This window comes from Festucalex cinctus, chromosome 20 (assembly GCF_051991245.1).
Source record: "Festucalex cinctus isolate MCC-2025b chromosome 20, RoL_Fcin_1.0, whole genome shotgun sequence".
Lineage (NCBI taxonomy): Eukaryota > Metazoa > Chordata > Actinopteri > Syngnathiformes > Syngnathidae > Festucalex > Festucalex cinctus.
The window spans coordinates 14,018,315-14,043,750 of record NC_135430.1 but is presented as its reverse complement, the minus strand read 5'-3'; the positions used below and the strand labels follow the sequence as shown (position 1 = coordinate 14,043,750).

Genomic DNA, 25,436 nt, shown 5'->3' with positions numbered 1-25,436 from the left:
CTATGCACATTTCAACCTTGCTTTATTAAATAATTGGTTATCTCATGTATTGCAAAAACTAAATGAAAAATTACTGTCTCGATTTCATTCAATGAAATATTGACAAGTAAGAAGATAAAAATAAAAGATAATTTATTGATGAAATGTCAGTTAAGCCACAGCCACAAATAAATAAAATAATACCCTAAAATAATTAACATATTGGACAGTTATTAATGTTAAATTATTCCCAGTTCTTTAAGAACAATAAAGCTGGGAGAAAATTGCCAACAAATGTAAAAGTTTAGAAATGTTTCTATTACCTGGCTTACAGCATGAATGACATCATACTACTAGAACTTTATTTTGTCAATGTGGACGGACTTACAGATATGATGCAATTTAACTTTGATGTATCTAAAAATATTGTAATTTCATCCAAAATAGCTGCCACTGCTTTGTGAAAAGGACAGATTAGGTAAAACATCAATTCAAGGTTTATTTAAATTACATATGCCTTAGATTAACATTTTCGATGAAAGATCATAATGGCATAATCCACTGTATATTGTTTTTAGTGCAGCCAGGTTATAGACCTTGAATGTTAATATGGGATTTAAAAAAAAAAAAAAAAAAAAAGTTAACTATGCTATTTCTAATTGGAAGCTGGGTTCTCATATGCAGCAATTATCATACATGTACAAAAAAAAGTAACATTAAAAAATGAAATAAGATTCAATCCTTCAAATCAGTGCTTACATTTTCTAAATACCCGTCTTATTCTTCCCCCCAAAAAATAAAATAAAATAATAAGAATAATATTATTATTACTATTAACAACGCCCCCCTGAAAAGTCACAAAAAAGTAGCTCGACACATGATTCACTGATTGACTCAAAATTGGGTGGCCATGTTTATTATAACAGGACACACAAAAACGTCTCAAGTCAACTATTTTAGTTAGAAGCAGCCATTATGTGTGAATTCATCAAATCTTACTTGCCCACTAAAATGGTCGACTTTCTGTTCAATTTCCGGCATGAGACTTTTTGACGCATCGTGTTATGACAGACATGTCCACCAAACACCAAATTTTACTTGTTTTTTTTCTAAGCACAGTCTCTTCCAATAAAATGTGTCCTCTATGCTGTTTATGTACAGCATATGTTTATGTTCTGGCATATTATTTTGTATGAGTACAGTTGGGTCCAAATTACTCATTCGGGTCTCACGCGAGACAAGAAATTCCCTGTGTAAAATGTAAACAAAGTGCGATACAAAACGGATTGACTTGTCAAACCCCGCAGTCGTTGCTCCTGTCTTGGACTTTACGTCGGAGGATGAGCGCGGTGGACAGCGAGGCCACACCCACGTGGAAGGCGATCTGCCAGGCGTTCCTCAGCCCGCGCAGGAAGACGTTGCATAGGACGATGGCGCTCAGCAGGCTGAGGGATTTGGCTGATTTTAGGCGAGAGTGGAAGACGTACAGGTGGCACTGCGGTGACGGGGGGAAAAAGGTGCTTCAGGGACGGTTTTGAGATGTGATATGAAGTGCGTTTACCTGAAGCAGGCAGCAGAGGAATGCCACGAAGAATGCCACAACGTTCCACACGCCGTCGTAGTCATCCTGTGTCAAGAGAAACACGTTTTGGTCATTCAGCCCATTATAAAAACTGCAGTCGGCACTAGCTAATACCTGGAATGTGTATTCAATAAGGTGCACGCCTCGGATGACATTCAATGACGCGCACATGATGTTGAGGACCAGAGAAAGGATGCCAGGGGCAGTCACTGGTTCCAGTTTGATACTCTGACCTGGAAAAGGAATAATAAATCTTATAAATCAACATAAAATACTCCAGCAACAGGATGTATAGCAGTGGTGAGGAAGCAAACCAGAAGCAGCCGATTGCTCCATGTGGCCATTTGCGGAGCCATTACTGAGCTCGACCTCCTCCAGGGTGAGAAATTGTGGCGGGCGGAGCCTCAGGTCATCCTGGACCTCCGCCAAGGTGACCTGTAGGGCCGGCCCGCCCTTGTGGTTGTACTGCTGTTTCAGCTTCTGAATTGTGCAGTCTGTGTGGGACACAGGGGAGATGTGAAGAATTATAATTAATAATGAGAAAAGCATTAGTAAAAAATAATAATAATAAATAAATACTTGGATTTGACTGGGAAAAAAATTCAAATACAGCAAACACAAAGCCTCAATTTGTCTTCCACACTTACCAAATTCCAAAAATGGATATGGTCTGTCTGCCAGCGACACAACACTGTGATTGTAGCAGGCTGTGAATTCCCAGCGCAGGTCTTCCAGGAAGCAGAAGGCCATCGCAATGGGAATGCTGCAGTGGCACACGCTCATGTAGGATACGCCTTCTGAAGACACCAAGCTGAACATGTAACAGGTGCACAACAACAAGGTGTTTCGTCAACAAAAGTTCATCATTTTGACAGGTTGTTTTCTCTGTATTATTAGAATCATAGTCGCCAGAGCAATCTGGGTCTTAACAAAAACACCAGGGGGCGCAGTTTTTCCGTTGCAGCGAGAGTATTTTTCGAACAATTTTCCAATGTATGTTGCTTTTGACCGGTTCGCTCGGTGTGCGGCGGGCCTTACTATATATTGAGCTCTTGGCCCTTGACTGCAGCTCTTTCTGGGAACAGGGCCAGAGCCTTGCTGATGGTCTTGAGCTGCTGCTTCCTCTCCTGCAGCTCTCGGTTGTGCTCAAAGTCGGTGGAGGCGGACAGAGGGAGTCCATCCCTCACCCGCACCACGAAGGCAAACAGGATCAGAGACATGATCCATGAGTGCCTTTCTGTCTGCATAGGTGGGAAAAGAAAAGACAACACTGAAAAGAGTAAATTTTATTTCAAATACATTCACAATAAATATCACTGCAATAATATTACTACTAGTAATAACATTGTTTTGATTAAAAAATAGGAAAAAAAATTAGTTCACACAACAGTCTGACATAGTATTGAGAAAACACCATATGAACATAGATACAAAATGCATTAAAATACAGGAAGAATAATATTTTTTACACCTCAAATAATAATTGCACTTTTTTCCCCAAAGAGAACAAAATAAATACGTTTTAAAAGATCACTAATATACTATGTAATGTTATGATACAGGAACAAAAATGTGGACTTGATTTCAGTCAGAAAACACGAGAGCTTTCCAAGTCTAAAAATAAATAAAGTGCATTTAACACACAGACACACACACACACACACACACACAAAACTAACATATACAGACTAAACAAACAAAAAGTAAATAAACAATAAATACAAAATTGGTAGATTTCCATCATATCAATATGTAATTTGTATTTTAACAGAAATTGGCAAAGAAAAGCTGGACTGGTATTTTATTGTAAAAATCACCAATGTATGTCCTTTAACTTTGTCAGAATACTGAAAGAGGCCTCGCTTATCATTAAACACCGCAGATTACAGTCTCTTCAGCTAATAATAGACCAATAATAATAGAATAACTCCAGCAAAAGTCAAAACAATCCAACACATTTAATCAGTTCTGAGTCTTTACATATGTGGTGGGATTCACAATGTTATTTCTGCACACGTTTTGTGCAAGCTACTGAAGTGGAGCAAAGTTGCACCTTACCTCATAATAATAAAGGCTTTCATTGTGAACCTTGCCAGTTACCTTACTTAGTTGACTACGCCACAGTTTTAAAGTAGCACGGCGCCAAGATAACCCGAGTTATGGGTATAATATGATCGTTTTTTGTTTTTTTTTCAATAACAACAATTCGAACCAGAGAGCCCCGATAAGTCTGTTATTACATGTTACTATAAGCTAATAGGCTCGGCAGCCAAGCAGAAGCTAGCACAACAAATAACTACGCAGTACGGCGACTTGAGAGGGACAAAAGTAACGTTCCGCTTGTTCGGCCGGAAGCTCCTCTAAAAACACGACACTTGCTAACGAGTTAGCGCAGCAAGCTCTTCAACGGTGACTATAGCAGATAATTGAGCTAGCAAGTGCTACAGAGGTTTGTGCGCTCTTCTTTATTTAAAACATTGTAAATGTGTATACGTACTATTTTGAACTGCCTTGTTGTCTTGGGAGATACGAAAATAGACGCTAGGCTAGTTAGCATTGTCTTAGAAGTCGCTTCGAAAGGTCGATTAGCTTTCGTTCGCGTTAACATTAGATTGCGACTGGAAATTACACAGTGTAGACAAATTCATAAACATTCTCGTGTCGGGATTTGGTAAGAGAAAGAGCAACACTTGTTGGTTTGGCCTGAATGTGTGTTCATTCTAAAATGGAGGCTTATTGTTCACTATTAATAGAAGGAATGTGTGTTAGCTGTTAATACATTGCATTCAATTGTTATTGGCCGCTCGAGTGTGTCTTTTGTCTGTAGTATAACATCAGTGTTATACATTTTCATGAGCCAAAACATCTTTACATCAGAAGGCTCAAGCTCCAATCAAAAAATTCACTATATATACTGAAATGATGATCTCGTCTCATTTTTCTTACAATTTACTAACTCAGTGTGAAATCTAGCCCGTTAAGTTCAATACAAAGCTATTATCCTGGTGTATGAATTGCAACAGGTGGATACACGGTTCAACTTTAACTTCTGCCATCAAGTCATCTCATCTTTATTTATATAGCGCTTTCAAATAGCCTTAATTGTCATAATGCGCTTTACAGAAACACAACAAAACAAAACAACTCAACTCAACTTTATTTATATAGCGCTTTCAAACAACCTCAGCAATTCACAACTCAAGTACAGTTGTTCTGTTTGTCGTTATTTTGCTGGTATAAAATATAAGAACAAAGATACATAAGTTGGCGTAAATATTATTTTTTTAGCCGCTTAGGTGACATTGGATAATTTCCTGTGGCAAACCTTATGCTCTCTCAAGTCACATGCAGTGTAAATCCGGCCCTCTCTCTAGGCATCATCATCTTTCCTCCACCCATCTGCCACCACCACCTCCTCCCTCACTCTCAGTCACATTTTTCAAGCTGTTCCCCGTCCACTAACACGGACAAATTTGAATGCACACAAGTATTTTTATATTTTCTGTTCTTTTGTAACATTTTAGGTCACCAGGATTTCACAACAATGGGGGTGAAAGATCGGCCTCAGTGTTACTTTGATGTGGAGCTCAATCGGGAGCCAGGTAAGGTCTTTGTTTGGGTGTCAAATGAGTTTAGATTCATGAATGTTTATTTCTGTCATCCTCACCCATTTTCACACTATTGCATTTGTCTGGTTATAAATTGTTTAGTTTATTGTTACTGTCGGTCTCAACGTGCCAGAAAACGGATACATTTTATGTGCCCTAATGGGTGTATATTTTAGGGGTCCCAAAACTTCATGCCAGTCGGCGTATCTTTTCATAACAGAAGGTACTAAAAAAAAAAAAAAAAAAAAAACATATGAAATTGAACAGGAAGTATTTTACTTAGATTTGAAGCAGCCCTTTTAGAAAAATGCCGGGGCTTGTACTTTGATAAACTCTGACTAGGGAGCTTTACCAAATGAGCCTCAGTCTGAAACAGGTGGATGAGTTTTAATTGTCATCTATTTGGGGTGTAGCGTGATATTAAAATTTGACTATTTGGACGATCAATCAAGAAAAAGGGTAAGCTAGGACACTTTGAAGTTGGGGGCGGGGGAGTCATCCCCTGACATCAATTTCATCGGTCAACCTGCAATTCAGTGGATTTATGACAGAATGCCAGAAAAAGTCTCAAGGACCTATTTCCAAAAGTGAACAGGAAGTAGGCCATTTTCTGGATTCACCAGTAAAATTGTGCTCCAGCATCACAGCTCCCCTTTAATTTATGCTATTATCCGTATGAATGTACTAACAAAGCCAGTTTATTGACAACAGGCTAAAAATGTTTTTCTTGCAAGGGAGGGACTAAAATACTTCCAACAGTGTCTTTCACTTGTCACCTTCCCGACAGGTGTTGTGTGTGATCATGTTTTGCATTCTTCAAGGGCAATTACAAACTTGTTCTAAAAACTAATTCAAGCTTACTAAATTTAAAAAACTAAAGTCAAAACAAAATAAAAGCTAACTAAAATGAAAGATCCAAAATGATAAGAGCGTGCTTTCATACAGTTATACTACATCCCACAGAGTGAGTATCAGGTGTTCTTCATACCTAAATTCCCTTTTACAGAGCCACCATTCATGTATTAGACCTCTCATATGACCTCCACCTTCCACACAGAACAGCAACACAGGAAAAAGCTGGCCTTGACGAGAGCTGTCAACATTACAGCTTTTCCGCAACTGATTAGTCTCTTCTTATTTTTCTTTTGTTTTACAGTTGGGCGAATTGTCTTTCAACTTTTTTCTGACATTTGCCCCAAGACCAGCAAAAACTTTCTCTGTTTGTGCACTGGTGAGTAAATAATATTTTTTCACATATGAATAATGATTTAGAAACATCTTAACTCATGACCCTCAACAGACAACGCTAAACGAGGGCTGGCTATAGATTTTCTGATTGAAAGGATAAAATGGTAAACCAGAAAACACTGGGGGAAAACCCTGAATATCAAGCTCAAAACGTACACTAGCAAGATTAGCAACCAAAGTCTCCATCTTGAACAACAGCCCTCTGTCTTCAAGTGCAATACCTGTGGGGTGGGGAGGTTTGTCGTCTCAAATTCATTCTTCCCCCTCATGAAAACTACTAATAGTAGGTCTGTTGTGCAAGCCTTTGATTGTGTACTCAATGACAGTGCCCCTTTTGTCCTTGCAGGTGAAAAGGGAGCTGGCAAAATTACAGGGAAAAAGCTGTGCTACAAAGGCTCCACATTTCACCGAGTTGTAAAGAACTTTATGATCCAGGGTGGCGACTTCACTGAAGGTGATGATGATACTCTCTCGCTTTGTCGGCTCACTTAGAGTTGGATGCTTTTCAGTGTTTTCTCATTTTGCTTAACAATTGAGGGACAAACTTTCAGCAACATGCTCTGATAACATGTAAATGTGTTAGGATCCTTGTAAAAATCAGTAATGTACTTTTGTCTCAAATAATCCTGAAACATGTCACCACTTCACAGGAACCGGAAGAGGAGGAGAGTCCATCTATGGTGGCTACTTTGAAGGTAATTGGTTATCAAATGATATAAACACCAAAGCTATATAAGCATGGAAAAAAAATGTTGCATGCAAATATTAGGGCATTTAAATATGTGTGTAAGAATTCCCTTGTTGTATATTGTGCGCTTTATTTGTGGGATATCCTGTGTCCACTATCGGTCAAAAGCAAGAGGAAAGACACAAATCACAGTTTTGATTCTTTAGTGTAAATTGAAGCAGATTTTTAATATCAATTCCAAAAGAACCTATGAACACTGCAATACAAAATATATATATATAGGTTTGGTAGTATGCAACAGTTTATATCTTTTCTTTTTTGGAAAGTGCAGTATAAAAAGTTTTTGTTTTAGGTAATGAACAACGCAAAGCAATACAACAGTACCAGTTTGATTAGTTTGTATTATTATGCTATAGAAAAAGCCAATGGCATTTGTTATTGCTTGTTTAGTTGCATGTGACTAGAGTTCATTCTCTGTCCCTACACGACATACCTGTACAAAGCGTTCTCTGCTGACAAATAGGAACGTGTAAGAAAATCCAGAAGCTATCCATTGGATAATATGTCACAATTGACTACTTTTGACCGGTAGTGTACTTTTAATTTCCCTGTTGTCCTTAATGTCACCACCTCTCATGTACAGTTTTATGTATAGTATAGTCAACCGTTATGGGCTTTTCTTGACCAACAATCAGCATGGAGAGTAGGCGTTCTCTTTCTTGAATCCTCTTGGCTAAAATTCTCCAACGTTATTCTTTTATTTGTAGAGGGGTCTTTTGCAAAAATGAGAAGGTAAGCCCATGTACACATGCCCACACTGTCCCCTCCACCACCACCACTTGCCCTCAAACCATATTTGTACCGTGAGCGGGTCTGACGGGGAGCTTGTCCATTCACGCACAGCTGCCCCTTTCCCAGCGCCTCAGCTCGCTCATGTTTCTTTTTATGTTACATTGTTAAAAGCTTAAGTGCCCTATATAAAGTCGCCACCATACACTCACTTGAAAACCATAAAGGCACCTAAAGCCTTTACAAACATTTGTTTCTTCCCCATTGATAAATCAGTTGTATTTCCCCCCTAACTGATTTTGAAGCTATTTGAAGCTATTTGTAAATAAAAAGCAATATCATAAATGTGAAGCAGCAGAAATTTTTGTACCTCTTTCTTGAAGAAGGGCTCATGGGTGAGGCGATCGCTAGGTTTGATGGATGACACGGATTCTTTAGCTTTTTAGTATTCTGTTGCATTTCCTGTCTTTTCCTCAATATTTATATCGGCTCACTTTACTGGATTGCATTCCTCACACATCCTCCCCACCCCTTTGTTTTTTTTCCCCTCTATCTGACAGATGAGAATCTCACTCTCAAACATGACCGGGCTTTTCTGCTGTCCATGGCCAATCGTGGGAAAGACACCAACGGTTCACAGTTCTTCATGTGAGCATCATTATTTGGCCATGAACAAAAAAAAAAAAAAAAAAAAATCACCATTCTAACTACAGATTTAATATCACATTGTTATCATTGCTTCTGAATAAGTGCCACTTTTGCTGTCTTGTCCCTTTAACCTGCTTGGGCATCGACAACCCCCTCACTCCTCTATGTGTAGTTTAGAAATGATAGTACAGAGAAACATCGATTCAAACCTTTTTTTACCCACAAATGTGTTACATTTCTTCTCTTGCCGTTTTTTTTTTGTGTAAAATTTACAGAAACTCTAGCATCCTGCCCTTCCAAGGTAATGTGTCTCCAAGGCTGTGCTTTTCTCTCTTCTCTTCTCACTCCTGACTATTACCATGTAGTACCATTTTGCAGTGGTTACTTTGGATGTGAACAATAGTCACAAATGGCTTTAGGTGACCTATTACAGGGGAACCTCCACATGCAATAACAATAAAAAATAAAATAAAAAATAGTCTGGAATTGAACCAAAATTCTCTGGAAAAAATTGCTGAAAATCTGATTCGGGTTAAAATCCCCCAAAGAAATTAAACTTCTTGTGAAGCTTTAATTTGAATTCAACAGCCTAAATTCACATTAGATTTGTAATCAAATGTCCTTCAGCAAAAGGTCTTTGTATCTTTTCCCATCGTAAAATAACATCTGTCGAGTTTCTCGTTTTGTTCTCATTCTTGTTCTCCTTTTTCTCTTTTTTTACGGTCCTCATCTCGCCATTGATTGACGCGCCTTGCTTGGCTTTCGAACCAACAGCACAACCAAGATGGCACCTCATCTTGATGGGTATTTTTTTTTCAATAAAAACAATTTAAAACTTTGTTTGGGACTCGCACATTAATTGTCTTTCCTTTACTGCATACTTTAGCGTACATGTCGTCTTCGGCCTCGTCATCTCCGGCTTTGAGGTGATCAAGAAGATCGAGGGGCTGAAGACCGATTCAGCAAGCCGGCCGTATGCTGATGTCAGGGTGGTGGACTGCGGACAGCTGATCATCAAGTCAGCTAATGACGGTAAGCCAGACATTCTGAAATAATTATTTGATCTCTTGCTGAATTTGTATATTTACACACAAATAACGAACAGCCTGCATTCTACATGGCATTGTAAAAATGTCTGATGGCTTTTCCACTGGAACTGTGACTGCTCTATTTTGTCAGGGGTAATAAAAAACTGTTTTAGAACAGCCTATTTAATCAAAGTACCTTTTGTGACATACCTATATTTATGAGTCCTTTTTGTAACTATGAATGGCAAGTTTTAGGGCTGCTGGAGCACAAAACATACACTGAGTGCTCTTATAGATTTATTAGGTACTACAGTAGTACTTATATATCATGTTCCCACCAAGGTTGTCGACTCACTTCGACAGGTCAGTGTTATTTGGTCATATACCTGTTTCTCGTGATTAAAGATGTCTGCATTTTTTTTTTTTTCAGTTCTGGAAGGCAAAATGATTAGAGCGTCCCATTCTGCTGACTCTTCCCTCAACTCGTGTGACTCATCATCTCCAAGCTCTTCTTACGGGGATTCTGAGAGCGAATCTGAAAAGTCCAGACAACGCAAGCACAAGAGACACGCCAAGTATAAACGGTCCAAAAAGCGGAGGCGGCTGTCCAACGGCGAGAAGAATGTTGACCTTGAATCTCCCAAACAAAGGTGATACAGTCTAAGTTAATTGTTTGAGACGCATGAAACACATCACTGTTTGCTTGGCTGGAGTTTGCATTAAAAAATTGCATTCAAGCTCTCGCAAGCCGGCTGAAGAAGACGTAGCAGATGCCGATATGGAAGGGGAGAAGGACCACGGCGGGAAGAGGGAAAAGCCAGTCGTCCGTCCAGAGGAGATCCCGCCTGTTCCCGAAAACCGTTTCCTGCTACGGCAGGACATGCCAGCCCAAGAGAACAAAGTGGAGACGTCAGTTAACACTAGATTAAATTCTCATTTCCAAAATGGCTTGCTGTAAGTGGGATTTTTGTTTTCCGATTATCCAGAGTTGAAAAGCAAGACTCCACACTTGAAGGTGAACAGAAACCAGCCGTCTCAAAGTCTGGACGGAAGATCAGAGGCAGAGGAACAGTTGTATGTTGATTCATGTGATCATCATAAAAAAATTCAGTTGTTATTAAAAGCATTGGGCTAATTTGGTGCAACCAGTACAGGGTGAAACCAACCTCTCATGTGTCCGCTGGGATAGCCTCAAAATCACCCATGACACTAGGGGTGTTAAAAAAAATCGATTCGCCGATATATCGCGATACTACATCGCGCGATTCTCGAATCGATTCAATAAAAAAAAAAATCGATTTTTTTTATTATTTTTTTTATTTTTTTTTATTTTATTTTTTGATTTTTTTTTAAAAGAGCTCAGAATTGTTCATTCGGTAGTCTTACCGATTCAACGTCTTATCATCATTGCCTTTTTTTTTTGTGTGTGTGTGAATAGATTTTTAAACTTCCATTTTTAATGGAAAAATATTCAACAAAACGTCTGACTTCGGGTTAGGATTCACACCTTGAGCATGGAAGAATGTTATATGAACGGAACATTAAGCCTTAATATTTTATTTTAATGCTGTTCAAACATGAAACAGATTACAACCTCTATAAGAATTTCAGATAAATAAATAATACATTTCCATATAAATCTTACACTCTACAAGCTTACTGATTAGTATTTTCTAAATTTGAATGAAAAAAAATCGCAACAATCGACTTATAAATTCGTATCTGGATTAATTGGTATCGAATCGAATCGTGACTTGTGAATCGTGATACGAATCGAATCGTCAGGTACTAGGCAATTCACACCCCTACATGACACTATCGAAAAATGTATCATTACTGTACCAGATTACTTACTGCATTTTTGATTGACCGCCATCATATAGATTTTAAGCATGGCTCTGTGGAGCCGTGTTGTTCATACATCGAGATCTTGTCGGTTTGTCCGCAGAGGTACCACACGCCCACCAGGTCTAAATCTCGATCTGCATCTGTGGGCGAGCGCGGCAGCAGTGAAACTCCGCCCCACTGGAAAGAGGAGATGATGCGGACTCAAGCGTATCAGCCTCAGAGTGTTGAGAGATGGAGCAAAGGAGACCAGTATGATTTCATAAACAAACATAAAATACTTTTTATCATTTTTGTGACCTAACGGGCTGAAATGGCTGCTCTTTATGTAGATGGGACAACAGAAGCATGTCTGCATGGTCGAGGTCCTCTGAACGTTCGTCAGGCAGGAGCTCGGAGCGGACCAGCCCGCCACCGCTACTTAAAAAAGAGAAGAAAAGAGCCAAACATAAGAAAAAGGCCAAAAAACGGAAGCATGGGAAAAAGAGGAGCTCCAGAAGCAAACATCAAGAGTCTTTTGCATCAGAGGGGGAAAGGTCACCTTCTTCAAGAAGGTCCAAAGTCAGAACGTCTCATTCAAAGTCTCATTCCTCTTCAAGCCGGCGTTACACGAGGGGGCGGTCCTCTATGTCCCGATCTTACTCCCGATCCAGATCTCACGCAAGGTCTTACTCAATGGCCAGTTCTTATTCACGATCCAGAAGCCCGTCCCGCTCTAGAAGTCGCTCCCGGGCTCGATCTAGGTCCCGATCCTATTCTCGATCCAGGTCCAAACACAGGTCCAGGTCGCTCACGCCAAGCAGAAAGTGTTCATCACAATCTCCAAAAAAGCAGAAAACCAAGTTGAAAGCAGGCGCCACCATCCAAATACCTGGGAAACCTTCCGAGAACAAAGTCACACCGGCATCTAGAATGCCGACTGTCGCAGCCCCAGAGAGTGTCCCTGTGATCCCACTCAGCGATAGCCCACCTCCTTCCCGCTGGAAGCCCGGTCAGAAGCCTTGGAAGCCATCCTACATCCATACTCACGACAGCAAGGCCCAAACATCCTCAATGAACATTTCTTCCATGGGACAAGCAGCGACAGAGAATGCTCTGAGTTCCATTCAGGAGAAAAGTGTGCCGGGTGACTCTGAAAGGGACAAGCATGTCGCACAGCACTCGCCCAGCAGATCCTCTCGAAGTAAGTCGTACAGCCACTCAAGAAGCCGGAGCGGCAGCAAGTCCAGCTCCAGATCCCGTCACAGCAGCGATTCAGACTCTGCAGACTCGAGGCACAAGAAGAAATCCCTCGACAAAGATTGGAAAAAGTATTACCGATCTCTGAAGAGGATCAAGAATATGGAGAAATACATTTCTGCTGCTACTACTAAAGAAGTTCTATCTGAGAAAAAAGCAGGGGTCGAGCCAAGTCCTCATAAAGCTGTCCCCTCAGGAAGTAAAGAGCAATTGGGATTTCAGGATGTAGAGACACAGAATTATAGTTCAATGCAGGTGGATAGCTTGAATAACAGATCTGGATGGGACAGTGACAGCGATAAGGTGAGCCAAAGCAACGGTGATTTCCTGTCAAAGCATGAAAAGCCATCCGGTCCAATACCTGACAAAAAGAGTTCTGGCCTTACTGGGTGGAATTCTGACAGTGATCCTGAAAACATAACCTCTAGGGCACTGGCACTATCAGAAAAAGAGGAAGGTGAGGCCAGTTCTGAATCGGAGCGTGAAACCTACAAAATGGCCTCGAACGCTGCGGAAGCCACCGTTGCCACCGCTTCCAGTCCGGTGCGGGTGAGCCTGGAAAAAGCCCAGCCAGAGAAACGCAAGAGCAAGCGGAAGTCCAAACGTAAGCGCAAACACAAGGGCAAAAGCGGATCCCATCACGTGAAGGACAAGAGCAAGCGACCTAAGAAGAAACGTCAAAAGCTGAAGGAGACTTTTCATTGGCAGCCGCCTTTGGAATTCGATGAGGACGACGACGAAGATGACTCAAAAAGGGAGAAACGTAGTCCAATCGCTGCAGTTGTGAAGAGGGACAAAGACCAAAATGCAACCTCGAACAAGATTCCTAATAGAGAGGAAAACCGGGTTCCGCTGAGGGTAAAGGAAAATAATAATAAAAACAACAAACCAGCTGAGCCTCATCATCCACCATCTAACAGGAACAGTGCTAACACATCCAGCATCAAAGAGGACAACTCTATGGATGATATGGATATCTGTACTCCTGAACATGGCACTGAAACCACGGTCGAAGCTGCAGCGATGTACAGTAACATCCCTGAAAAAACTACCTCCCATTTGCCCGCCAAGGCAAGTAAAAGTGCCCAACCACAGCAGCAAAACCAAGAACAATCCTCTATTACCACCACAGACACCGAAAAGCTAACCAGCAATGTAATTAATTTCAAATGGAGGCCCTTGAAAGGAATGGCTTCGATACAGAACATGAACACCACACAGCTCATGACCAAAAACATGCACGTTCACCAAAACCAGATGTCCAGTGCTCAGGGAGTGCGAATGGAGATCAAGAGCACGAACAGGGTCCGACCAGGATCACTTTTCGACGAGGTACGAAAAACCGTACGTCTCAACCAGAGGCCCAGGAACCAGGAGAGTTCTGGCGAGGAAAGCTCCCCCTCAGAAGGAGTAGCCAGAAACAACTCCCAGAGAAAGTCGCGATCAGCCACCCGGCGGTCTCGCTCAGCTTCCAGTCAGCGATCCCGCACCAGAGACTCGTCGCACTCCTACAGCAGGTCCAGGAGTCGATCACGCAGCTCCAGCTACTCTTCCAGGTTAGAATCAACATACTTTTAATTCATCCATGAACACAATTGCACTAGAAGCTCCAATGATGAGCTGCTTTTCACTTTCAGAGGGCGTAGCAGGAGTCGACGGAGGCACGGGCGTGGGCGGTCCCGCAGCAGCACATACAGGAGCTACAGGAGCCACAGGTATGCCCTAATTTCTTCAATTAGGATTTGTCATTCTTTTTGTGGGGTGGGGGTGGGTGATTTCATTTTCTTTGTCACAAACAGGGTTATTATACTTTTGGATTTTTCATTTTAGTTAGTTTTTATTTCGTTTTGAGGTTTGTTTTATTAAAAAAAAAAAAGCTTAGTTTTAGTTACAGTATTAATGTGTATTGCTTGTGTACAATATTTAATAAAGACCATTGTACAATGAAAAATTTAACACATTTCTTACCTAGCGTTACATTTCAGCTGAGTTAAATGAAAAAGCAGGCGAGCCGAGTCAAAAGTCAAGAAGGCAAATTTGTTGCCGAGGAGCCACGCCATCTGAAGGTGCTTTTCTATTGGCTGCTACTAGATGACATCACTTCTGTGTGACACACTTTCAGATATCTTTATTCCGATTAATATCAAAATAAATATACTTAAAATATTTAAAATCATCCCCAAAGGCTCATGCATTAAATTAATTTCCAAAGACTAAAACGAAGGACGTTTTTGCTTTGTACCGGTAGTTAGTTTTGGAAACATAAAATGTAGCTTCAGTTTTCGTTTTTTTAAAAGACTTTTTGTTTTTTGAATTTTAGATTTAGTTTTGTTGTTAGTTTCTGTTAACTAAAATAAGCTTGGTCATAAATGTGCTGTACTCTGCCCTCTTGTCAGCCGGACATACAGTAGAAGCCACACGAGAAGTCGCTCCTATAATTACCGTAGGAGATCCAGGTACGTTTGATCTTTATTCGATTTATTCATATTAATGGACTAGAAATGTTTTTCCTGCAAAAATTTGATGATGCCATGACTCCTGTGTTCATGTTGGTAAGTGATGGACTACTGGCATATTCAGATAGCATCGCTGGCATAGGAATGGTACTCCGTCATACACCCAGGTGCCGTTTGTACTTGAGATATCAAAATGAGCTTAAAAGACAAAAAAAAAACAATTGCCAAAAAGGCATGTCCATGTACTTTATAATCCGATGAAAGAATTACAAATCATGACGTGGGATCTTTCCCCAAAGGTCCGTCTCCTCTGACAGCTATTCCAGTCGCAGTCGAAGTGGGAGCCGGAGGCGAGGGCGTCGCAGAAGCGACAGTTACCGGAGTTCAGACCGCAGATCTCGGTAAGAAGAATGTAGCTCCTCAAAGAAAGGTGACACTCGCTAATTACAACATAGAAATACAAAACAAAATGGATATCAGTTTGTGTTTTAAGTGTATCTCTTTTATTTTACCAGAAGCAGAGGTGGAATAAGGTATTTTTAGGATGCAACTTTATTATAATGCTAAAAATAATGTTTTAATAGACATCCTAGATTTTTTTTTTCACTATTTACGATATGCGTCTTATTTGACACGCTTATCAAAAATACCCCAAGAAGTCAGCCAATTAACACTAACACAAAAATGTGTCGTGAACACTGCACAGGTCCTCACGCTCGTCCAGTCGCAGTTCGTCCAGACGGCGAAGTCGCAGTCGGAGCAGCCGCTACAGCTGAGACAAATCATTATCATCACCATCAACAACCCATCATTCTCTGTTACAGGCCAGTTAGTAAAGCTCCAAGAAGAATGGAAGCTATTACGCCATATGTGTAGTGCTCCACGTCACAACTGACATCAAGAAGAATGTACTGTACATAAGACCAGCTAAGACGGCTCAATTATAGTCCATTTGTATGGTAGTCATACTTATGGGAAGATGTTTATCATAAATTTTTGTTCTGTTTGTTGACATTTTTTACTTTAAAGTTCCAGCTGTCATGTGTTCAGATTGGTTGGCAATTTTTAATTGCGTTATTGTTGGGTTGACTGTATCACTACGACTCAATAAATGTCACTAAAGCTCGTGAGTTCCTAAACTGTCCAATGCTGGTCCCTTGTGGTTGGAGGCAGGCAATACAAGACAATTTTATCCAATTAGTCATTTTCTACCATGGATGGTTTCTTTGGTAAGTGTATTTTTTTGTGATTATTATTATTGACAAATATATTTTGTGATAAAGTGCTTAATTAAGATAGCAACTATTGCAGGTAGGTTTCTCAAATCGTAGTTGCTGTTAGTCCTACTGATGTGTTGGTATGAGTTGTACAATTTATAATTATGCAAAAAAAACAACTATTGTTGCTACTTATATCCAGCATTAGAGTGTTTGGCATTTACAGAGCTGATGTGATTGTTGCCCCCCTAGATTCTTGGAGTAAATATTGGGAGTACATGATCCTCTTCAGTGGGATCATGACTAGAAAGAGCAGCCTTGATCCTGAAATCACAGGAAATTGAACAGGTGACAATTCTCATAATGAAATTGAAGGAATTAAATATTAGTTACGATTAGACTAAGTGGTTTAAACATTTCTTTAGTTTCCATCCTTTTATTAGTATTTTTTTTTTTCAAAGTACAAGTAGATGTTTGAAAATGTCTGAATTCTGATTCAAAGCAAAGATAAATCTGCTATTCATGGAAAAAGTTTGAGAAGCTGTAATTATTAGGATTTGGAAAATTTGAAGTCTCAAAACAATTTGATAATTGATCAGTTGCCAATTAATCGTTGGGTCTCTGAAAGCTTTAATTGGATAAATAATTCTAATCTTTGTTTTGTATTGCTTTATCTCAACTGTGCCCTCAAAACTGCTGGTTTAAAAATAGCCTATCATGGGTTAAAAATAACTCAGATTTAATTATTTTTTAATAAACCTGAGTTATTTTTAACCTGGTAGTTTTAAAGGTGTGCTACAGTTGCAATGCAATCACCGCCTAATGTAAAGTTGGGGGCTTTCTAAGTATTTTATTATGAATATCACTGGAGTTCAGTCTCTTAGAAGTCATAGTATTGTATTTGGAGCAAATATCAGGGGAACTGGTGCATCGCAGTACATAGCTCAGATTTGCTGATGTAGAGCAATGGTTAATTTGAATTTAAAAAATACAACCTATATTTACCTAAAAGGGCAGGAATATCTAATAATAAACACCTATTTAAAAAAAAAAAAAAAAAAAAAAGTTATCACAAGTCACCAATAGTCAATTATGAGCCATTACGCAACTTTTTACAGCAGGTTTTAACTCAATAAGTTTTTTAAATTTTATTTTAGTTTAGTTTTGTTTATTTTATCTTTTAGTAATATTTAATTAATATATTTAATTCTAAAAGGTGAAATTCGCGTATCCCTGGAGTGAACACGCTGACGAGTTGTTTACTTTTTGATTTTTAATTGGATGAACTTGGTGACCCGCGTGACGTCACAACCTGCGCACACCAGAAGAGGAAGCGCACCAGGGCGCTTTTTACGCCGTATGTCAAATATGCGCATTCCTGGTTGTAATTACCCACAAACAAAAAAACAAATAATGCAGATCATGTTGTGGCTTGTGCGCGTAAAGGAACGCCGCCGCGTCTCCCTACGTCCAACGCTTTTAAAACGGCGCCGTGTCCCTTTAAAAGACCAAAAAAAGAAAAGCGCCCATATGATCCCGGAGCTCCAATCAAAAAAAAACAATTCCTCCTGCAAAAAAAAGCGAAGCAGCCGCTGTAATTTTTTGTTCTGTCTGCTCGCTTGCTACAGGGAGCACGGAGGAGGTCCGCGGGCTGCACACACGGAAAAGAACCGCTCCAAAATGTGACAAATCCACGCTTTTTGTAAGGGGGGGGTTCATGGCGGAGTGGAAACTGGCGCAAGAGGAGTTATTGCGGGACTCCTTGGAGCCTCTGGCCGCTGCTGGATCAAAATGGTAGGCTCTCTCTCACTCGCACACTCACAGCAGCGTCACATTTTGTTTATTTTTCAGTTTGGTGGATGTGATGGAGAGAGCGACTTTTGGCGCACTTTAACGCGTCATTTTTGCTTTCAGGCGCCTTTGCGTGGAAGTTTGTGGGACAAGTTATGGGAACGCAATGGCTGCAATTTACAGAAGGGGGGAAAAAGTGAGGATGTTTGTGCCAGACTGAAAGTGGAAGTCCAGTTCCACGACAGTGCATGACTTTTCTCTCGCAGATTCTTTTCTGCCTCTGCGGTGTTAAGTCTCCGGGGTCATTTGGGGATGCCTCATGAGGAAAGCATGTGGTGGCGCTTGATGCAGCAGTGGTGCTGTAGTAATCCCATCCAGTGCGTTCACATCTGGAGGCTTGGGTTAATATTTAGGTCAGGTCACTTGAGGTGAACCCTCGTGCTCGCTGGGTGGCTTCTAGTGCGTTATTTGCCACCTTTTGCATTGTTTTTGTTCAAAAAGTGTAAGGAGCTAACCTACCACTATGACAGTTGCATCTCTACTATCCGTGCCCGCCACTCCCAACCAGTGCACCTGAACCACTTTCTGAGTCTATCTTGCACCAGGCCCTTCACCGTTTCAACATTTTAGTGTCATGTTCATGTGTAGCGTCATTTATCTACTGCTTTATCATCTCAGGAAAGTTGCATATGTGTTGTAGCGAGCCTTGACTGACAAACAGTAGGACATTTGACCGTGTAGGGCCACCACCTTTCTTCAATACAAACGTGAACAAACCAGTCATGTCATTCTTTCTATTTTCAGATCTAAAAAAAGACCCCAGAGCTAGTGTCAGCCAAGACCAACATGGACTCCTAAAATGGTAGGGCATTTGACTATTTGGGGTACTTGAGTACAGAATTGGCCAAATTAACCTGATTTTGTGGCACTTACTCTTGAGGTGGGGGAACTGTCATCCTGAACTCCAAGAACCCTTAGATAGTAGCCATGAATATGACCAACAGGGACTCTTGAATGGGTAGTGCATTTGACCATTTGGTACCACCGTCTATTATTGCGTCAGTCAGGTACCGGTAATCAAATCACTCGTTTGTGCCATCTTGTCATTTTGTCCACTTCCGACAACACTGTTAGCTGACCTCCGCTAGCATGTTGTAACTGTTCGCTGTAGTTTTTGTTTTTAGTTACATGTTTCTGTAGCAGTTGTTTCACTTGGCATTGTCAGCTCCTGTCTCAATCCTCACAGGGTGATGTGAGTTTTTATGTAACCGCCTATTCACGGCATTCCTGTCCGCCCTCAACTCAGGCAGGCTTTCGTTATATTGGTGCCAAGCAAGGGGAATTGTCTGCCTGGTGAAAAGTGCACCCATTCCAAAGCCCGGCAACAAACTCTGCTCGGCAGTCGGGAGTCCACTCGCCGTGGAAACCGTGCTGCTAATTTATGCCCCAGAGGTTAGGAACAGTGGACATTGTGGCAGACAGCAGAGTCCGAGCTGCTTCAAATGGCACCATTTTGTTTGTAAAGCCCACAATTTCTTTCTTTTTTTTTTTTTTATTACACTAGAAATACATTTGATTCAAATCAGATTGTCTAATTTTTTATCCCAACAGGACATGTAGCTTGTGTTAGCTTGTTTCATAACATAAGGCAAGACTAACTAACAGGTTACTAGATGGCTGCAGAGGCTAAAGTGCTTCCACTTAGCCACATACCAACACTCTTGTAAAGGAGGATAATCGTGACAACTAGAATCTTAGGCATTGTTTATCAAAGGTGAGCAAACACCAATAGCACGCTGGTATTAAGGTTAGCTAATCCCTAGTAGCAGGTGCTAACAATAGCCTGAATTTGCCCAAACTCTGGTATTTAGAGGCTTACACACAATGAATTGAGGCTACAACATTGCAAATGTTGGCTTATAATGACCAGAAGTTACTAATACACTCGTAGTTGGGCTAACACACACGCTATAAGCGTTTCTCAATTCGCTGAGTAGGGTAGCCACTGGGTAAATTGAGGCACCATTGTATCTAGGCAACGATGCTATGTGTGGTCATGTGATCATAAAGGCAGGAACCCCACATCATGGCCATTTTGCTAAGGTGAAAGGAAGCACACTGGAAAAGATGTAAGCCTATTTTTACTAGTTGTTTTGTGACTGTCAAAGTAAATTTTCTGCATTTTAGGTAAAATGAGAGTTATGTCAAACAAGATTATCTGAGACTAAAATTATAGGTTACAGTAACATATTGGTGAATTTGTAACCTGTAAAAACGTGAATCACTTACCTCAAAATTAGCCACGTTTTTTAAGCTAGCCTGCTTTTCACAAAATGGTGGCTATGGGGCAAATTGAGCCAAAGGCTTTGGGGTAAATTGAGCCAGTGGTTCAACTTACCCGATAAGTACACTCAACTGATTTGCTGTGTTTATCATATTTTAATCATTATAGAGAAGAAAAAAAAGAGGTACTTTGTTTTTGTTTTTTTGCGCCTTAAACATCTCAGGATACTGTCCACCTCTGCTAAAATGGGCTACATCCTTAGTTAAACCGATCATTCAATTCTACTCCTGAAATAAAATTTTTAATAAATATAATCAATTTTTAGTTCAGTTTATCGTATTTTCTGCAAAAACTGAAAACATGAACCCGACCATTATATTATGAAGGTGATGACGTAATGACTAGCGGCTAAAACGCTGCTACTGGTGACGAATCATGAGCAGTATCGCTAACACACTTCTGGCTGAAGCTAATGAATGATGACGAGAAGCTAAAACACTACAAAGGCTCTGAACCACAAAGGCAAGGAACTACCAACAGTTGTTAACACTGGTAGTTGAAGCTGACACACAATCGCTAAAGGCTAACATCCTGACATGCATAACAATAGCTAATGTACTGCTACATCAGGCTAAAACAATGCTAACATCATGACTAAAAGTGGTTGGTATGTCTCGAACCAAGGCTGAGTCCCTGGTATTGTCATTGCAATAGACAAAATAATAGCATAATTGTTTGTGGGATGACATCATCAACACATGGAAAACTCAAAGTTGTGCTCATCCTTCCCTCCTCAACCCTTTCCCACGAGGCCGCAAAAGCTAACTATCTGTAGCTTAATTGGGCCAACATGATTGGTCAGCATAATTCTCATCAAACTCTCGAGCAGAAAAGAGAATAAGCGCCTTCCCAAACAGTCCTTTAGGCTTGTTTCCCTCCCTTCATTGATTGGTTGCGGCTGTAGAAAGCTGATGCTCTCCCCTCTCGCTCTCTCACTACCTCTTCTACCCTTTTGTCCTCTCTGACCTTCTCATCAAAAGCCCACACACACACAGCAGAGAGATTCCTGCGATAAGAAGCACTTTGCAGTCTTGTGTTAGCCTCTCGTCTCGTTGTATCCAGCTATGAAAGGTATAATGAACATATCACAGTATCCTCCCTGCTGATGGCCCTGGGCCATGTCTGCACCTGCTTGCCGCTCAACGTCACAGAGCTCTTTTTGTCTCAAACAGACCTTCTCTGAGCACACATGCCTTGTTACTTTATGAGGTACACCTGCATCGTTAAATGTAAATTAAATGTTACAAAAAAATAACCAAAAAAGTACATTTAAGTTAGGGCTGCACAATATATCGATATCACGAATGCAATAAGTTTGATATGGAATTTTCTATTTTCTATCTGAATTTGACCAGACTGTCAGGTTTATCTGTTTGCTATTTATTAAACATGACAAAAAGGAGAGAAGACACTCAGTTTAAAGCTTGTGAGGAGAGAGGAGAGGTACTGGCTGATACAATTCACTACTGCACTCTCTGGAAAAAAAATCCCTTCCTCACCCTCTCTTTTTATTTGGTTTCCACGCCCCTAGTTACATACTAGGTGTTCCAACCCTAATCATGCAAAAGCAAAACATAGTTGGAACACAGTGTACTTAACGAAAATGTAGTTGCACATTATCGAGAGGTAATTAAAATTAATTAACTAAAAATGTATTGTAATTATTTTGCCACATGAAAAAAATTAAATTCTTTACATTGCTTGATTATCTTGCTGCATGAAAAAAAATGTAATTCTTTCATTAGATAATAACAATGTAATTTCTTTAGGTACATGTTAAATATCACAATATCTATCGCTATATTCAGCAACTATATTGGATATCGCATGTTTTTCCAATATCGTGCAACCCTAATTTAAAGTGATACTTCACTTATTTAGTCCATTACAGCAATAAAAAGTTCATATTTTGCCTATAATTAATTTGATACATTCATTATTTTTCACGTACAATTAGTACCTTTAAAAACACATTTTGCAACTTGCTGTCGACTGAAAATGACATCACAAGAGCTTAGGTAACCAATCACAGCTCACCTGTTTTCTCGGTTTGGTCATGTGACATTCACACGCTGAGCTGTGATTGGTTACCTGAGCCCTTGTGATGTCATTTTCAGTCGACAGCAAAGTTGCAAAATAGGTAGTAACTGTACATGAAAAATAATGAAAATATCAAATTTATTATAGACAAAATATGGCTCAATAAGTAAAGTATCCCTTTAAGTATATTTTTGAGTAAAATGTTATATATGCCACAAGATTATTAGACAAGGCTATGGTCTAACAAAATGAAGCTGAGGTTGTGTAAAAATGACATTTTTTCTATGTCGAAATGGATCTGTAGCTGCAATTAACTCTTTACGGCACAGATTTTTTTGGCACTACGTTGGCCCGTATACGCCAAGCGTCATGGCATGGGAACATTGTGTTTTGGCTGAGGCATAGTAGCGTGTGTTTGCATGTGTACGAGATGCCAGCGCCCTCTCCCTTGGCCGGCCTTCCTGAGTCAGCGCTTCCTTTCTCAGCTCGTTGGCCCAGACGCAAACTTCCTGGCACTCATCGACACGGCCCGCCAACAGTCTTATCGCAGTGTGAATTCTGACCGGGCAACACACACGTCTTTGCCTTCAAAACCGTACCCAAATGTCATCCAGGGCAATCTGAGATCAAATCTTTGTGTTTGTGCATCCCAATTTCATGCTCGGCTAAACGCTTATCACTTGTAGATTGGCTTGTCACCTGTGCTGGAATTTACATATAAATGGAAACGTATTCGGATCTGGTGGTCCAAGTGAGGCGGGAGTAGCAGGGAGGGAATTTGGCTGGCTGGGACGATCCCAAAACTGCTGGTTCAGGTGATGGGATGTGTGGGATTACAGGAGATAATATTGTCTTTATTAATTTTTGCATTGCGGTGGAGAAAGAAGCAATGTTTTTAAGAGGCTGCGGGGAGTAAAATGAAACCGAGCGACCGTTTGTTTTGCGCTTCTGCTGCAAATTCCACCTGAAATCTCATTTAGGTTTTTTTTTTTCCTTTTAATACAATTTATCAGAACCTCAATGTTTTGTTTCAAGGGATGGGTGAACCATATGAGAGATCATGTTATTTTCCTCAAAGAAAGGTAATCATGGGATTCAATTTCTCGAAGTGTGGCAGACAAAGGTGGTATAAAAACACTCGTTGAGACATTAAAATTGGAACAGAACTTGTCCCTGCAATGATAATGTCTTTATTACAGGAGTGTCTCAGAAAATTTAAATATTGTGATAAAGTCCTTTATTTTTTGTAATGCAATTAAAAAAAATAAATCATGCATTCTGGATTCATTACAAATCAGCTGAAACATTGCAAGACTTTTATTATTTTAATATTGCTGATTATGGCTTATAGCCATAAAAAAAAAAAAAAAAAAGATCTTATTCTAAAGAAAAAGCACAACATTGTGCTTTGTACATATTAATGTTATGTTATTAATTTTATGTTTTATTATTATTATTATTATTATTTTTATTTTTTTTATTTTTTTTATTATGGTATGTTGTTAATGCACGCACACATTGAGTTCCTCCACATATTGACTTGCTTCACAGGCATATTACGTTCCCCTTCATCTCACCATTAGTGTAGAATTTAAACATAAAAGGGCCAAAACATCCCTAATGAAAATTAAATTGCACTAAAAAAATAGCCACGAGAGGGTGCTAGAACTGCACAAATAGAAATCAACCTGACTTTTTTTAACAATGTGTTGCATTTAAATATCGTGAACAATACGACGACGATATTGTGGCAGTTTTAATATCACGATATTGCCGTTATCATTACATCCCTAGAAAATAAAAGGACTTTATCACAATATTCTAATTTTCTGAGACAGTCCTGTATATTATGGTCCCTATTTGGACTATCTACAGTAAAAACAAAAAAACAAAGCAATATACTTTGTAAACGTGCCGGACTTTTAAACTCCATTTTGTTTTCCAGCGATAAAGCTCTTCTCACTACATTCTTGTGAAACTTGGGAATATTTGCTAACTTCAACAAGTCAAATTGCACTCATTACTGTCTTTTATTTTGTGTACAACGACAAGGGAGAAATATTGTTACATTTTTTAATTTACAAATTTAAAATAAAAAGTTTTTTTTTTCCCCAAACAACCTGAAATATGTAAATACTTTTTGTCCAAATACTAATTTCCGTTATTCCACTCTGTCTCCGATTTTTGTGGTCGCTATCGACCTTTACTCTGTTATTGTCTAATAAACTGCCTTGTCGCGACCAATGCCTTCGAGTCCTGACGCTGTCGTGCGTGCGACCGCTGTGACCTTGGCGGCGAGCCCGCAACATTGATTTTTATTAGCATCTTTTTATGATGCAGCCGTAAAGAGCACTGCGGGCCTTGTTAAAAGCCTGCACCAGGCCACATTTGGTTATGTCCTCGTCATCTGTTTGCATCTGCGGTGTCATCGCATATGCCGCCTCTCAGGTCTGCGTGTAGACGGGGGGCTTGTGGGTGGATGATGCTACTGTATACACTGCTTACGCCTCAAGGTCAGCGCCGGCGCTGATTGAATTTAGGAAGGCGGCGCTTGTGCAGACATACTAGAAGAAGACAGTTTGCTTTTTAGTAACTGGGTAACTTATATCACATGACACCAGTAGGAGTTGAGATTTTACTTGAAAATGCGCCCAGTAACTCGTCCAAATATTGCAACATACTGTTTCTCATCTAGCATAACATTCTCCAAAAAGTTGTCAATTATGAGGAAGCAGATGTCTTCAGTAGCTAAATTTACTACACTGCGGAACCTCGCTCTATCCTACAAAAGAGTTAAAAAGAAAAAATACAGAATGAAACTAAATTCATATTTTCTCTTTTAAAAGGTTACATAATCTCTTGTCTATAGTCTTGTAATCTTGACAATCATAAATTTAGAAATAAAAGCACTATACTTTCGAGAAATTTGTGGAA

The 25,436-nt window shown here is 39.9% G+C and overlaps 3 protein-coding genes across 12 annotated transcripts in view; 2 read left to right on the top strand and 1 right to left on the bottom strand.

The window, feature by feature from the left end:
• Positions 1-115: 115 nt before the first annotated feature.
• On the bottom strand, positions 116-3,888 carry sec22c (SEC22 homolog C, vesicle trafficking protein). Its single transcript, XM_077509100.1, has 7 exons — positions 3,620-3,888; positions 2,600-2,802; positions 2,209-2,372; positions 1,876-2,055; positions 1,676-1,794; positions 1,541-1,606; positions 116-1,474 (listed from the first exon to the last, which is right to left on the bottom strand). Exons 2-7 carry the CDS (start codon positions 2,779-2,781, stop codon positions 1,274-1,276), a joined length of 912 nt encoding a protein of 303 aa, XP_077365226.1. The 5' UTR covers positions 2,782-2,802; positions 3,620-3,888; the 3' UTR covers positions 116-1,273.
• On the top strand, positions 3,850-16,240 carry nktr (natural killer cell triggering receptor). 4 transcript variants are annotated; one of them, XM_077509084.1, is made up of 18 exons: positions 3,850-4,010; positions 5,086-5,163; positions 6,326-6,400; positions 6,764-6,871; positions 7,068-7,112; positions 8,455-8,542; positions 9,317-9,346; positions 9,429-9,574; positions 10,001-10,220; positions 10,309-10,479; positions 10,557-10,644; positions 11,519-11,667; positions 11,748-14,210; positions 14,292-14,369; positions 15,051-15,110; positions 15,410-15,511; positions 15,626-15,643; positions 15,817-16,240. In XM_077509084.1, the coding sequence occupies exons 2-18, from the start codon at positions 5,106-5,108 to the stop codon at positions 15,884-15,886; spliced, it is 3,969 nt and encodes a 1,322-aa protein (XP_077365210.1). In that variant the 5' UTR covers positions 3,850-4,010; positions 5,086-5,105; the 3' UTR covers positions 15,887-16,240. The 4 variants fall into 4 exon arrangements, with proteins under 4 accessions (XP_077365210.1, XP_077365211.1, XP_077365212.1 ...); XM_077509085.1 differs by lacking the exon at positions 15,626-15,643; XM_077509086.1 differs by lacking the exons at positions 3,850-4,010; positions 5,086-5,163; positions 6,326-6,400 and adding an exon at positions 7,873-7,897 and having other exon boundaries at positions 6,792-6,871.
• A 150-nt stretch (positions 16,241-16,390) lies between these two features.
• The window catches only part of zbtb47b (zinc finger and BTB domain containing 47b), a 45,482-nt gene continuing 36,436 nt past the window's right edge, over positions 16,391-25,436 (top strand). For 5 of the 7 annotated variants that reach the window (XM_077509092.1, XM_077509094.1, XM_077509091.1 and 2 more), the window contains exons 1-3: positions 16,391-16,675; positions 17,956-18,121; positions 18,923-18,980. In XM_077509092.1, coding sequence (XP_077365218.1) covers positions 18,978-18,980 — 3 coding nt within the window. In that variant the 5' untranslated portion in view covers positions 16,391-16,675; positions 17,956-18,121; positions 18,923-18,977. Of the gene's footprint in view, positions 16,676-17,955; positions 18,122-18,922; positions 18,981-20,196; positions 20,248-25,436 lie in introns of those variants that run through there. The other 2 variants (XM_077509095.1, XM_077509096.1) reach the window with 2 other exon arrangements.